The sequence below is a fragment of the Eutrigla gurnardus genome, assembly GCF_963514095.1.
Source record: "Eutrigla gurnardus genome assembly, chromosome: 3".
Lineage (NCBI taxonomy): Eukaryota > Metazoa > Chordata > Actinopteri > Perciformes > Triglidae > Eutrigla > Eutrigla gurnardus.
The window spans coordinates 31,116,229-31,130,942 of NC_139917.1; the positions used below are offsets into that span (position 1 = coordinate 31,116,229).

At 42.2% G+C, this 14,714-nt stretch overlaps 2 protein-coding genes across 3 annotated transcripts; one reads left to right on the plus strand and one right to left on the minus strand.

Moving 5' to 3' along the window:
* Positions 1–143: 143 nt before the first annotated feature.
* On the plus strand, positions 144–3,429 carry ccsapa (centriole, cilia and spindle-associated protein a). 2 transcript variants are annotated; one of them, XM_084005503.1, is made up of 4 exons: positions 144–258; positions 1,487–1,854; positions 2,395–2,753; positions 3,243–3,429. In XM_084005503.1, exons 2-4 carry the CDS (start codon positions 1,503–1,505, stop codon positions 3,423–3,425), a joined length of 894 nt encoding a protein of 297 aa, XP_083861629.1. In that variant the 5' UTR covers positions 144–258; positions 1,487–1,502; the 3' UTR covers positions 3,426–3,429. The 2 variants fall into 2 exon arrangements, with proteins under 2 accessions (XP_083861629.1, XP_083861630.1); XM_084005504.1 differs by having other exon boundaries at positions 153–253.
* A 4,095-nt stretch (positions 3,430–7,524) lies between these two features.
* Positions 7,525–14,205, minus strand: cdc6 (cell division cycle 6 homolog). Its single transcript, XM_084005447.1, has 12 exons — positions 14,071–14,205; positions 12,434–12,782; positions 11,577–11,843; positions 11,281–11,480; positions 10,568–10,716; positions 10,136–10,242; positions 9,731–9,870; positions 9,499–9,599; positions 8,777–8,844; positions 8,471–8,652; positions 7,859–7,999; positions 7,525–7,644 (listed from the first exon to the last, which is right to left on the minus strand). Exons 2-12 carry the CDS (start codon positions 12,768–12,770, stop codon positions 7,552–7,554), a joined length of 1,785 nt encoding a protein of 594 aa, XP_083861573.1. The 5' UTR covers positions 12,771–12,782; positions 14,071–14,205; the 3' UTR covers positions 7,525–7,551.
* Positions 14,206–14,714: the final 509 nt, after the last annotated feature.

Sequence of the window (14,714 nt, forward strand, 5' to 3'; positions counted from 1 at the left end):
GCATTATATTATACTTATTGACACGTATACTGTGACACCACCAACAGTTTGCACCAATTAGTAGAGTATAGAAATAGTTCCTGTTTTACTCTGAAAGTCTACGCCGGAACTTGCTAGCTACACGTCAGCTAGCTTGTAGCTCGGCGGTGTGTGTTTGCTGTTGGTCGGGGAGAAGCGGAGCGATGTCAGGCGTCTGTCCGCGGGTCTGAAGGGGCAGACGGGGTTTTCTGGACCTGGCCTCCTCTAGAATCAGGTCTGGTGAGTAAAATAATATCTGGCTTTTATATCCAGACCGTTACTCTCAAATGTACGAAGTCCACGAAAAAACCTCACCGTGTTTACAACCGGTGGCTCAGCGGTGCAGGTTAACGTCTGCGACGGCTGTTTTTCCACTCGACAGCTCTCATTTTTTATTTATTTTATTCAAAACTCACATTGACACGTTTAATGGAGGTTCAAGCACATTAAATAATCCACTGCATTGCTTTTCTCTGCGGCGTTTTTTAAACGCTTTAAATTCTGGGAAAAATACGATGTTTTGGGGTGTGACTTGGCCTTCAAAATAAGAGATTTTCAGGGAAATACATGCACCAATAAATTAGCAATAATGAAACTGTTGACACCAAATATTGTGCCGGTTTCGTCCTTGGATCAGATGTAGCTCAGCTCCGATGAATTAATTATTAATGTGGTTTATTTTAACTAATAGATCCCATGTATTTGAATGTGTGTGTGTGTGTGTGTGTGTGTGTGTGTGTGTGTGTGTGTGTGTGTGTGTGTGTAGGCGGAAGGACTCCTGCCAGAAATAGGTCTGTTATTGGTGGTGTAGTATGAGTACTGACAGTAGTAGTTGTAGTAGTACAGTAAGACTATAAGCAGCCTCAATCCTCTGCTCTGAGGGTAATCTGTTGTGGAGGGGGGGGTTGGAGGTGGGCGGGGCTTACAGGTAGACCGCACCTGGTTATGATCAGGCGATCCCCTCAGAAAACCTACAGAATGATTCATTTGGTAGAAAATGATTTGAAATTATTTAAATTAAATTATTTTAAATGTCACAAATGCTTCTGTCTAAAGTTGATCCTTTCTACAGAATATGATGCTATAATACTAAAACCCTATGTATACCCTTTCACCATTATTTGGGGGGGCTTGTAAACGCTTTAGAGCAGGTGTGTCAAACTGATCCAGTAAAGGGCTGCTGTGGCTGCAGGTTTTCGTTCCAACCAAGCAAGAACACACCTGATCCAACCAATCAAGGTGTGAAGGCCAATCAGGTCGGTGAATAAGTCGAGTCAGGTGTGTTCTTGCTTGGTTGGAACGAAAACCTGCAGCCACAGCGGCCCTTTACTGGATCAGTTTGACACACCTGTTTTAGATAGATCCAGCCCCCCTGAAATAGGCCTAACAACGTCACTGAGTGGTCGAATGTAACTAAGTACATTTTATGAAAGCACTTTGAATGAGCTGACTCTCTCCACGCTGACAGGAATCCAACGAGAATCATGGTGACCAAGAAAATCCGGACGGAGTACATGAAGAAGTTCAGGGATCCCAAATGGGAGACGTTTTCCAAATGTTACGAGGACTCTCTGAAGTACCGCCTGACCCGGCGGGTGATGGAGCATTCCCACAAGCCCTGGTTCTGGGAGGGCTGGGACGGGGGCTCCGACTCCAGCGGCTGGTCCACGCCGAGGCTGACCAGGAACAAGATCGCCCCCCTGTCCCTCCCGCCGCCGTCGTCCTCCGAGGGGAAGCAGAGTTCGCCCAGCCCGGCACCCAAACCTCCTTCTGAGGACGGGCAGCCGGAGGCGGGAGGGGGAGGAGAACCAGTGGGGGACGCCACACCGACCTCAGGTGAGGAGACCGTTACCGACACCCATCACGGGAATAACCCATCAATATGTTATAACGAAATATTTGTATACTTTTTTTTGCTTCCTGTGCGAGTGGCGCTCTGACAGGAAAAAAGGGGCCAGAGGCTGGTTTAACCTCAGGAGACACTGATACTAAAAATATTTGGACTGAGCTGAGATAGAGAAAGGCCTCGTGTGTCTCGTTTCCATAGCAACCTGGTCACCTGAAAACGAGCATTTTATCATGTTTGTGCTGCTGGCACCACAACTCAAACATCTGGTCACAGTAATAATATAATAATAATAATATATTATTATTATATATAATATTATATATAAAAGTCACTTTTTAGACAAAAGGATTTTAAAATCTGCATCCGATTCAATCGATCCGATTATTTTCGTGCAAATGTCGGAGGCTTCTTCTTTCACACGTAAGAGAGTTGGATGAGTATATATTCAGACGGCGTTGGTCGGACTCCAATCATCAGCATCACATGATGAAAGTTCAATGTTTCTTTCCGTCTCTTTGACTCTTAAGTTGCAGCACTTCCTGTCGTGGAAAACGGCGTGAGCGAAGCTCTGAACGCCGGCGGTGTCTCCGAGGACACGGAGACGGACAACGGCCCCGCCGCCACGACGACGTCCTCCGACGGGGAGCCCGACCCGCCGCCGAAGCGACGCCCTCGTCGCCGCCGCACCCCCCGGTCCGAGCCGGGACACCTGGAGGACGGTTCCCACGACGATAAACCGCCCGCCGTCTGCAAACCGCCGAGAGCAAAGAGCCAACCGCCGATCGGCGCCAAGGAGAAGGAGAACCGGAGGCCGCCGCCGCCGCCGCCGTCCAGCCGCCTGGACTGGACCGAGAGACAGACGGAGGTCAGGAGGTCGCCGAACGACGTGAGAGTCTCCGTTTAAAACACAGAGTTACATGAAAGTGAACATTTATAGATAAAAGATCCAGATTGTTGGTTACTGACTTGTAGCTGCAGATGAAGTACTTTTACTCATCATAAAGTACCACATACAGGGTTCGTACGGGGGCGGCGTGTTTTCAAGGTATGAACAGTGCTTGAATGCTTTGGAAAAGGTAGGAACCCTGCACGTAGTAAAAGTACTCCTCTACGAGTATCAAGTCCTGCAGGATCCCATCGTGTGATATTAGATTATTGTGAGGACGCATCATTAACGGGTCAGACTTCTTTTTATATCAGAGTTGTTTTATCAATACCAATTCATCTATAATTCTAGGAAAGGTCAGTCTGGACTAGAAGAAGCCCGGTCCTGGTCCCGGTCCTCAGGACACCAGAGACCTGAAGCCGTGTCACCAGAAACCCTGCACACATGAATAATAAAAACTCTCCTCTCTCTCTGGTTTCTCCTCGTTAGAACAACGCGTCCGACGCCGCTCAGCCCCGGCGGCGGGACTCGGACAAGCGGGGCTCGAACCCGGAGCGGCGGCGGGCTCGATCCGCCGACCTGGAGAAGACCAGGCCTCGCTCGCAGCTGACGGTGGCCGACGACCGCTGGATGACGGAGTACATGCGCTGCTTCTCCGCCCGGCTGAGGTAGAGAGAGAGACGGGGGAGAGAGAGACGGGGGAGAGAGACGGGGGAGGGAGAGACGGGGGGGAGCCAAACCCAGAACCATGTGGTCTCGTTGAATTAGTCCACGTTTATATCGTCCTTTATAGAGACTTTGTTATTGAACGTGATCCACATTAAATACCAGGAGCAGCTCAGACATGATAATAAATAATCCCCTCATAGTATTTTATTCTGAAAATATCGTTGATTTAATCCTGATTTAAAAAAAACATCTTTTTGATAGAAAAATCTGATTTTAAACAATATTTTATTTCCCTTCAAACACACTCATATGTACGACGGCGTGTTCGGGCCACTGTAGGAAAACAAACAAACAACGGAGCCGAGAGAGAGAGGGGCAATATTCAGAGAAAAAAGGGGCAAATTAGCCGACGTCAACAAGTTGCTTGAGGTCTTGAGGATTTGCAACTTCTTCTCTGAATATTGCCCCTCTCTCTCGGCTCCGTTGTTTTTGTTTCTACAGTGGCCCTAATGTGCCGTCGTCTTATGGGATTGTTTGCAGTATTTTACTCTTGTTGGGTTTAATATTTAATATTTAATATTTTATTCCCTGCTCATCACGTGTGACTCGGGTTCGATGCGACCTGGCTCCAAATCTGAATGTCTGAAAAACAAAGAAAATACAAAGTCATTTGAAATGTTCTTCAGGTTTTGACGGACTACTTTTTGTTCTGTGTTGCCGTAGAAACGGTTTGATAATGACGGACAGCGGAGAGAATTAAACTCTTTTTTCTTTCTTTTTTTAAATATTCCGTCAGGGTTACTTATTTGAATGTATTTTAATGTATTGTTGTGAGCGTGAAAGCTTTTATTTGTTTTAGTTGTTTTCAGTTCTGACGTTCACAAACAGGCAGCTGTGTGCGTTTACAGCAGAAAACGGACCAAACGGGACTATTTTTGATATTTGACTCAATTTTAGATTAAAATAAACACAATATTTATCAAAGAAGATTAGTATTTAAAAGTATTTTCTGAGTAGAAACTATATTGAATACTATTAAATATTATTAATAACCTAAGCTTCTGATTTACATCGTTTTAATGAGGAATAATCTAACATGGAGCTCGTTAAAAAAAGTTCTCTCAGTTCATCCGAAGGACCAATTTATCAAAAACCGAAACCCAATAAACGATCTTTATTCCTGGAATAAAGACTAACAACATAAAGAATAATAGATTATGATGAAACACAAACATTAATATTCAGAGTTTAAAATGTGATGTTTTTAACGAGTGTGTAATTGTTTAAAGCCTTCATCGACCGACTGAACCAATCACAAGACGAGATCCGCCCATGTGACGTACACGTTTCACGGTTTTGATAAAAAATTTAATAAAACATTTAAAAATATGTATTTAAATAGACGTTTATTACGGTAAATAAATAATTAATGTTTAGTTTGAATGGAGCTACATTCATAATCACTCCAAATGACAGAAAAATCTATTATTGTTCATTATTAAGTAAAAAAAAAAAAAACACGGGATTAAAAACACATTTACATCCGAAATATTAGACATTTTATTTGATTTTAACATATTTTTCCCGTTGAATCGTCGTCATGAATCAAAGTTTGAGTTTGAAAGTTTTTATCTTTTTCCACTTGTTTTCTGACTGTTTTCTCCGACTGATTTCTGTTCAACGTGACTCACGATTGTAAATGACCGTGACTCAAACCGAGGGCTAAAGTTCACGTTTCCTACGTCACGGCTGCATTTCTGCGACTTTTAACACTGAATGCATTTAAAATTCACAGAGAATGTTTATCGTCAACTCGTCACTCTGAATGTGCAGAATCTATTTATTTCTATTTTTATGTATAATTACGTTTGTGTCCAGTCTCAAACACGCATGAATATGATTTGACTTCACATTTTCTCACTTTATCAAAAACAGAAATCAAGATTCCTCACTGAAAATTGGCCATTTTAGCGATAAATTTCAGGATGTGAATGAAAAAAAACCACTCGCACAATAAAAAAATAAATGTTTTGCCTCGACAAGAAGAAAGCTAACAATTGAATATTTGAAAGAACACTTAAGGACCAAAAATATTAAAAATAATCATAAAACTGGCCACAAAATCAGAAAAACTGGGGAATTTGTAAAAAAAACAAAAAACAATATATATTATATATATATTTTAAATATTTTAAATAATTTAAATATATTTAAAAACATTTTTAAATATATATACATTTTTAAATATTAAAAATACATTTAATTATTTTAAATTTAACTGTTTTTATTGATTTCACCTTCAAAGTTCTGTTTCCCATCTGGAAGGATAAGGACATGAAATATAATTTAATCTAAATGGAAACTAAAGTATAATGGAAAGTAAAGTATAAAGTTAGTGTACGTCTTCGTGTCTCTTTTACGTGGAAATACTGTTTACAGCTTCCTGCATCATTTTTAAAAACACAAAGTTCAGCCAGGCATCTTGTGAAACTTTGGCAGCTCAACTAGGAATTAAACGTAATAAATTAAAAGTTGTGTTTGAACGACGCAAGTCAAATTAATCTGTTTTGTGATCGCAGCGCGAAGAAGTCATTCAAATCTAGTTTGAAGAGATTTCAGCACTTAGAAGCAACTTCGTACCTCAAAACGGACTCGGAATAAAAAAATGAAAAAACATTTGTGAAAAGTTAAACTCATATATATATATATATATATATATATATGAGTTTAACTTTTATATATATATATATATATATATATAAATATATATATATATATACAAATTTTTTAAATCGGATAATTACTTTGGGTTCGTAAACGTCCGAAGTTTCTTTACGATCGACTTGAAGCCGACGTGAAACGATTCAGTGTTCGTTTTTCTTTGTTTCGCTACACGACGAGTTGATTTCAGACAATCACAAGAAAATCTCATGTTGTAACTTAAAAAACAGGCACTAAAATATAATGTGTGTGTCTGAGTGTGTGTGTGTGATGCACTGTTGGAGAAGTGACTTCTGTTTGCTTGCTGTATCTCTAAAAAGCTTCAAGTTAGGGTGGTTTATTATTATAATTATTATACGTTTTGAGTATCAAATCATTTTATCTCCAACCACGTTTACATTTTTTGGTCACTGTATTTGAAAACATGCACACTATATATATTTTCATCCACTTTGCTGTGAATAAATCATGTTTGAATAAAATCTGATTTGAATAGTTTGTATTTGTGCGATGTATTTGAATATGGAATAAAATCAGCAGCTGAATCATTTCACCAAATTTTGTGATTAAAAAAAAAGGATGTTTAAAAATCAATGTAAAATGTATTCAGATATTTTCTGCAAGTTAAGTACAAATGTTTGTGTAGAAATGTTGCATGTACAAAAAAAAAGAAAAAAGTATTGGCATCAAAATATACTTTTAAATAAATATAATGGGAGTTGGCTCCAATTGTAAATGACTAATGTTGATGTACAAGTACCTGAAAACTGTACTCCAGTAGAGTATTTGTGAAGTCAGTCACCTGGGTTGACTGACTTTTTTTCTGGAAGGAATGACGATGCATTCAGGGGGTTCACTGGGAAATCAGAGATTTAAGGGTTGCACAAAGCAGCGGTCCGACCTGCTCGACCTGCTGCTCTGAAGCCTTAAAGCCTCTAATCCAATCAGAGAGGCCGTACAGGCCGATGTGATCCACCTGGATACGGAGGCCCGGTGGGGACATTCAGCTAGAACATTGGCTTTTCCTCAAAATAAATAAATAAAGACATTTCTTAAAAAAAAAAAAAAAAAAGGTTTAAATTTTGTAAATATATATTTGGTGGTTACACTAATAAATTTATAAATTATAAAAAATGTTTTTTACAGCAGCTCTTTGGTCTTAAAAAACAACAAAAAACATTTCAATTAAAATGTTTGTAGATTTTATTTACAGCATTACAAACTTTTCAAATCCAAACTGGAACAAAATGCTGTAATTTCATAACCGATGTGTCGGTTCAAACATGTTTTCAGTATTAGAAAAAAAGAAAACTGTACAAATTCTCAACAAAAATGAGAATAAAATAATAAAATCCATTGAAAAACATCTTGGTTTTTGTAAAAAGAAGAGAAAAAAAAGGGACTGTGATCAGGAGGGGAGTCCGGCGGCGAGGATGCTTCCCAGCAGCGTTCGATCCTTCAGAGCGTTCTCGACGTCTTTCTCCTCGATCTTCAGAAACACCTGCAGCCACAAACATTTCATCACGGTTATACGAGTGACATCACATCCATAAGTTACACCTGGAGCTTTCAAGAAACAATCAATAAAATCAGAGCTTTTTCGACTTTACATTCCCACACAGTAACTCAACTGTGCTGCATTCACATGCCGTTGGAATAAATCGGAAAAACGAGCTCCCAACCTCGGGAAATGATTTGCTCTGTGATGGGTTTACCTTAGTGAGACGAGCCTCTTTGGCTTTCTTCAGAGAGAAGATTCCTCGACTCTCCAGCAGACTGCAGAGAGACAGGCACTCGCCCTGCCCGACCGCAGACACCTGTCGCTGGGCGCACAGGCGACTGTAGACCTCATGGAGCTGAAACACAAAACACACCGACATCAGCCTCACACCGTCAGACACAACATGCACATTAAAAATAAACATTTAAAATATATATTTAGATGTAGCCTTAGCTTCAGTGCCACCTGCTGGACATTTAAAATACTGCAGTCACTTCATCATAATAACTTATTCCCATAGTTTAACTGGAAGACAACAGAACTGTATTCATCCCGGGGGAATTTTTGTAAATAAAACAGGATTTTTTTGTTCAGTTACAATAAATAAGAAAATGGCTTTTAATCTACTTTGCATGTCGCTCAATAGGATCCATTTACTTATTCATTTCATAATTCCTTGTAGATCTGCATTTATATTATATTTACAATAAAATAAGTGCAAGGCGGGTTAAGATTCACTTAGCTGACTCTCTCTCTATTTCTTTGTTCCGTTCCCTCAAACAGAAGAAACTCTTGGTTTAAAGCGCTCGTACAAACGGTAACTCACCTTTCCGAGGACGATCTCTTTGCTCTTCCCGCTGCGTGTGAGCAGCAGCAGACAGCAGACCAGCAGCTTCTGCTGCAGCGGGAAACTCTCCCCGTCAGAGTCGCCGCCGCACCGAGACGCCATCCGGTCGCCGTAGACCTCCGACAGCACCCGGGCGACCTGAGGGAGGCTGACCCGCGACGCTGCACCCGAGGGACCAAGAAGCAGACGAGTCAGTGTTCACGCCTCTCACGTCGGCAGAAAACAAACTGATATATACAAGTATGAAGCTCTTTGTTTGCTTGGACGCGTCGGCACGGCGCTCACCTTTAGCATCGGCGTTTGGATCCGACGGCGTCTTCCTCTCGTCGGACTCAACCACCTCCACAGCTCTCCTGGAATCAAAACGGAAAACGTCAAACAAATTCAACTCCCGACTCCATGAGGATTATTACAAGGAGTCTCGTAAAAAGCAACAGATTTACATTTAATCTGTAGGGTTCCTCCACCGTCTCCAAAGTCAAATTCAAGCACTTTTCAAGCATTTCCAGGTGCATTTCCATGCTTTTCCAGCCCCTTCCAGCTGTGGTAAACTCCATATTTGTATCAATCCAATGGTCAGTATTCAGTCTACTTATTCTGTCACTTGTTCATCACATTAAATGAGATGTTATTGTCCTCTAAACAACCAACATGATGTTTGGAGACAGCTTTTTACAGAAGGACCACAAATGAAAGGAAAACTAATTCCACTAACAGATCCACAGAAATATAATCACCAACTATTTTCATCATCTGTTCATCATCAAAAGTCATTTTTCATAAAGAAATGTCAGGAAATGCTGTTTTCAGTCCCTCAGATATGGAGATCTTCTTTTCTCTGTTCTATCATAGATGTCATCACATACAACACACATTTCAAGACCTTTAGTATAAATCCAAACCTTGAAAACATCACAAATGATTTCTAGCACCCGAACCAACCCTGAAACTGAAAACTGCTTGAGCTCTAAAAACCAAACGTGGGAAAGTGAAACGGCGACTCGTACCTGCAGATGTCCAGAGCTTTCCTCGCGTCTCCCGACACCGCCGACACTTTTCTGGCACAAAACTGAACTGCCGAGGCGTCCAGGATCCCGTCGGCCGACGCCTGCGGAGCAACAGTGGAATGGAAACACGAATAAATGTTTGGGAGGTAAAACATTTAACAATAAATCTGAATCTGGACAATCCCACCGTTTCACTTCATTTCAAGGTGTTTAATGTCGGCGTGCGTTTTACCTGAGAGAGTCGGTCCTGGACGATGGCGGCGAGCTCCTGTCGGCTGTAGGGGGGGAAGTGTAACAGCAGGGGGCGACAGTGAGGGCGAGCCTGCAGTCTGGGAAGGATGCGGTCCGTCAGATCCAGAGCGTTGGCAATACCTGGAGAAAAGAAAAGAAAAGTCACTAATGTTCTTTAACATAAAAAGAAAAGAAAAAGAGCTTTTGTTCGAATCTCTCATTACGTCTCATTTTACAGCCAGTATAGTTATTGCATCAAAAGAACCGTTGATAATAATTAAATGTAATATAATATATGAAATCATTGCCCAGTTCTACAACTATAACCAGAATACAGAAGGACGTCGGGTCGTTTCTCCGCGGCGTCCCGCGGGTTCAGAAGTTGGTACGTGGGCGAAGCTCTTACCGACGAGGCAGAGGCGGGACTTCGGCAGGTGCGGCCATTCGAAGATGGTGTAGAGGACGTCCTGGGCTTTACTGTCCAGCTGATCCATCTCGTCCAGGACCAGAAGCCTGAGCAGGGGAGAAATCTCATTTATTGCTCTGTTTCCTGATCAATAAATTAATCAATTAGTTGGGTTAAAACTATACATTTAAATAATAATAATAAAAAAAACTTGCTGAATTTATTTGAAAGTCTAAACCTAACAAGTAATTTAATATTTCATCTACTTTGCTTTATTTCAGCTCTATTGTTGACAAAACTACATTTTATTTAAAGCTGCTTTAAGAAAAATAAAACAATTTTGGCAGATTTGTAGCAGTTAGTTAAAAAATCTAAATAACAAAAATCGTAGGTAAACTTTCAAAAGACCAGCCCACGGCCGGGTTTACTCACACGGCGGGCCCCGGGGCCGTCAGGAACCTCTGCAGGCCGCTCTGCCCGCCGGGTGCCTTCAGCTTGTCGGCCAGCAGGGGGAAGACGGCGTGGGAGCTCCGCAGGCTCATACAGTTCACCACCACGGTCTGGACCGACACCAGCTCGGCCTGACGGGACCGGGAGGTAGGACAGTTATAAAAAACACAATCACCACAGTACATTTCATTATTCATCAGGGTTTCTGCCCTTCAATTAATCTCTTGTTCCATTAAATCAATAATCCGTTTCATTTCATCTTTTCAGTGAGAACGTTTTACCCACGTTTTTGCAGTTCTTTGTGTATTTAGATATGTTTAAGTCTCTAGATGAGATAAAAACTTGAGTGCAAGTATTACTACTTTGGCATTAAAAGTAAGCCATTACAAGCCGAAGTCAACAGTGTCAGCGTGAAAATACCCAAGTAAGAGTATGCATTGTGCTAAATATCGTATATTGTTATTAATATTGAAGCATTTATGCGTTTGTAATTTTTAAATGGTGAAGCTGCTGAAGGTTGAGCTCCGTTTGACTACTTTAAATATGCATTATGATGTAGCATTATGGATTAAAATACTCGGCATTGTGTAGTGTTAATCTGAATCTAGTACAAATACTCGAGTAAAAAGTACAAGTACCTAAAAACTGTACTTTCACTTTAAACAAACACCACCGATGGGCTCCGTTAAAGGTACCTTCATCTCCTGCAGCACGCAGTTGAGGCAGGCCGTCTTGCCGGTGCCCGGAGCCCCGGAGATGTAGAGGCTGCCGGGGAGGCGCCGCAGGGCCTTGGCCTCCAGGAAGGAGCGAATGGACGCCCGCTCTGCCTCCCGGGACAGGAGCCGCTCCGGGACGGCGGTGTGGAGCGCCTGCTTCACGCTCAGAAACCTTGACTCTGGAAGAGAAACGGGGAACAGAACTCCTCATTTAATCACGGCTTTATTTACTCAGAACTCAGAAAACTCTTCAAAAACACGTAGAAGCCTCTTACTTTCTGAGAAAAGCCGAACGACCGGTGGCTTCCTCTCAGCGTTTTGGCGTGCCGGGTTTCCAGCGGGCGTTTCCTGTCGCCGCGGCGGCGATCCGGCAGCGGGGGAGAGTGGCTGCCGTGGCGACGATGGCGGGACCAGCCGGCGGCGAGCCAATACCGGCGAGTTCTCGTCGAAGCCGAGCTTTCGGGGCGAAGACGGAGTCGGCCTGCTCTGCTTCGGCGGCGAACCCAGCAGGGCGGCGCCGAGGTTACAGCCGTTGTCGTCGCCTGGAGAAAGAAAAATACACAAAAAGGGTTTAAATTTAGTAATAAATAAAATATAAAATGTACTGAAAGTTCGTGGACGTTTGAGATTCTACACTGAGATCATTCATTTTGACTTTTCAACACATAAACAGGATTAAACTGAATCGGAGTTTAGAATTAAAGCAAAAGCATTTTAGGAAATCTGCTTCGGACGAGTCAGTTGGCAGAAAGTCAACAACTTAAAATCTGTTCTTTTAGGTGACAATTTAAAAATGTAAGCCCATAAGAATTAAACCAACTTCTCAAACAGATTACAGAACATTTGCTATATAGCTAAATGACAAGAGGCATCAAATATTTGTTCAACATTGAGCACAAGTCATCCCGACTTTAAGTTTCTTGGTACATTTTGTTTTCTTCCCCGACTTTGAAGATGTTTAAAAGAAAGTCTTTATTTAGGATTAACCCCTTGAGATGTGAGAAACTACAGAAAAAACTAAATAATACATTTAAAAAAAGATCAGTCCAACATGAACACGGGTAAACAAAGATGGACTAAGTTTGTCTACACGGCAACGAAAACCACTGGAGGAGGGGGAGGAGCCTCTCACCTGTGCGTTTCCGGGGGCTGAGTGGAAGTCGTGGCTGGAGACTGGGGGACGCCGGCTGGACCGTGGGGCGTCTGGGGGAGAGTGGAGACGGGTGGGCTGCCGGCACTTTGGGAGACAGCGGGGTCAGCTGGACGGCATGTCTCCTCGGGGACAGCGGCCCGATCCGGGTCAGGGCCTGGTGGGCGAGGTGCTGGGGTCCGGGCTCGGTGGGGGGCGACGGAGCCGGAGCCTCTTCCGGCTGCTGCGGCGTCTTGGAGCGCGAGGAGACTCTGCAGGATTTGCGGCGAGGGAACGCCAGCGTGGGCTGAGCCTGACCGTGGGAACGCGTGCTGGGCATCGTGTGTCCGATCTGAAACGTCAACCAAACGGAATCCATCAGAACAGAAAAAAACCTGAAGGCATTTCATTTAAGTTCATTTACGCCGTTATTGTAAATTAAGTACCTTTAATGGATACATTGTATGTCTAAGAATACTTTTTACTCGAGTATATCTGAATTTGCACATTTTTATATTTCATATTGTACGTACATGCTCTGATAACCGAAACAGTAAATCAGCAGTTACTCAGTACTAGAGTAGTTTTTTTCACTAAATACTTTCCAACTGAAGTAATTATTTGGATGACTACTTTTTACTTCTACCCGAGTCATATTCTAAAATAACAATACTCAATATAACCATCCAATATGTTAATACTCATCATACTCAGGATAAAGGGTTCCTACACCTTTTCCAAAGTCAAATTCAAGCACTCTTCAAGCATTTCCAGGTGCATCTCCATGCTTTTCCAGCCCCTTCCAGCTGTGGTAAACTCCATATTTGTATCAATCCAATGGTCAGTATTCAGTCTACTTATTATGTCACTTGTTCATCACATTAAATGAGATGTTATTGTCCTCTAAACAACCAACATAATGTTTGGAGACAGCTTTTTACAGAAGGACCACAAATGAAAGGAAAACTAATTCCACTAACAGATCCACAGAAATATAATCACCAACTATTTTCATCCTCTGTTCATCATCAAAAGTCATTTTTCATAAAGAAATGTCACAAAATGCTGTTTTCAGTCCCTCAAATATGGAGATCTTCTTTCCTCTGTTCTATCATAGATGTCATCACATACAACACACATTTCAAGACCTTTCAAGCACTAAACCCAAACCTTTTGAAAACTTTGGAAACGCCACACTAACACGTGTTTTCAAGGATTTCCAGCACCCGTACCAACCCTGAGTATAAATACCCCGAAATAATACTTAGTCCGCCATTGATGTTAAAACATTAAGAATAAAGTTTCGCTGATTTGAATGGTCTTCTTCACAGCAGAACAAACAAACAGTTCGCGGCAGTTTAATGGCGCCAAGACAGCAGAGCTCCAAAGGAGCGGCGTTTTACATTAAAAGTCCCCAACATGGCGGCAGTTTAGTCACCGAACATGTTAAAATAGCGTTAAATGGAAACATACATTGCGTGAAAACGAAGCTAATCGTTGTTTTTCAGCACGATAAACTTAACATAAAAACGCCGCCTAACAAGAGGAGTAGACGAAGAAGAAGACCTCTCTTCCGGTTACGACTCGCTAACATATTTGGCGTTTTACGGCTTGAATTAAAGTGTTTGTGGTAGATTTACCTTGTTTTATAAAGCAGCAGTACGCTGAGAGAAGCCCGCTGTCCGTCTGTTGTCTCGGAGTCCTCTCCGCGTCTCGGCGCGTCCGTCTTCTTACTCAAACTGACCTCAAACTGAGCGCCAAATCTTCTTCTCCCCGCCTCCCGCCCGGATCAGCTGGGCGCGCGCCCCCTCCGCAGCAACAGCTTCTCCGATGCTCATTGGCTCGGCACAGTCGTGCGGAAGTTACGTCGACGACGAGCGTTCCATTCGGATCACGTGGCGGCGGGAACTGAATAGAACGCCGGTCTGTTTTGGCGGAATATATTTCCCGGGAAATGGTTGTTTTCAGAATATAACGTGGCGACTTCTTCTACGTATTTTCTTTGTACCAGAGTCCAGTTAAAAAACTTCAGTTTGAGTCGCTGATGGCGTCATTGCTGAGAGTGACGTTACATAAAAAATACATACTTGGGGGGGGGGGGGGGGGGGGGGGGGCTATTCACTACAAGTACATGTATGTAAGTATCATTAGCAAAATGTACTTATTGTACAACATGTTGTCTGTCAATATTTCATTGTCATAAGTGATGTTTTTGGATTCATATTTTTAATTCTCCTTTATATACTGAACGTATAATTATACTGGTAGTTTAGTCTACAGCAAT

Bases quoted from the DNA above. Each gene is read 5' to 3' on its own strand.
- ccsapa (XM_084005503.1), top strand. From the start codon at position 1,503: ATGGTGACCAAGAAAATCCGGACGGAGTACATGAAGAAGTTCAGGGAT. The intron at 1,855-2,394 runs GTGAGGAGACCG...TTGACTCTTAAG, and splicing joins GGACGCCACACCGACCTCAG to TTGCAGCACTTCCTGTCGTG. The intron at 2,754-3,242 runs GTGAGAGTCTCC...TCTCCTCGTTAG, and splicing joins TCAGGAGGTCGCCGAACGAC to AACAACGCGTCCGACGCCGC.
- cdc6 (XM_084005447.1), bottom strand. From the start codon at position 12,770: ATGCCCAGCACGCGTTCCCACGGTCAGGCTCAGCCCACGCTGGCGTTC. The intron at 10,243-10,567 runs GTGAGTAAACCC...TCCCCTGCTCAG, and splicing joins ACGGCCCCGGGGCCCGCCGT to GCTTCTGGTCCTGGACGAGA. The intron at 8,653-8,776 runs GTGAGCGCCGTG...CCTCGGGTGCAG, and splicing joins TCCAAACGCCGATGCTAAAG to CGTCGCGGGTCAGCCTCCCT.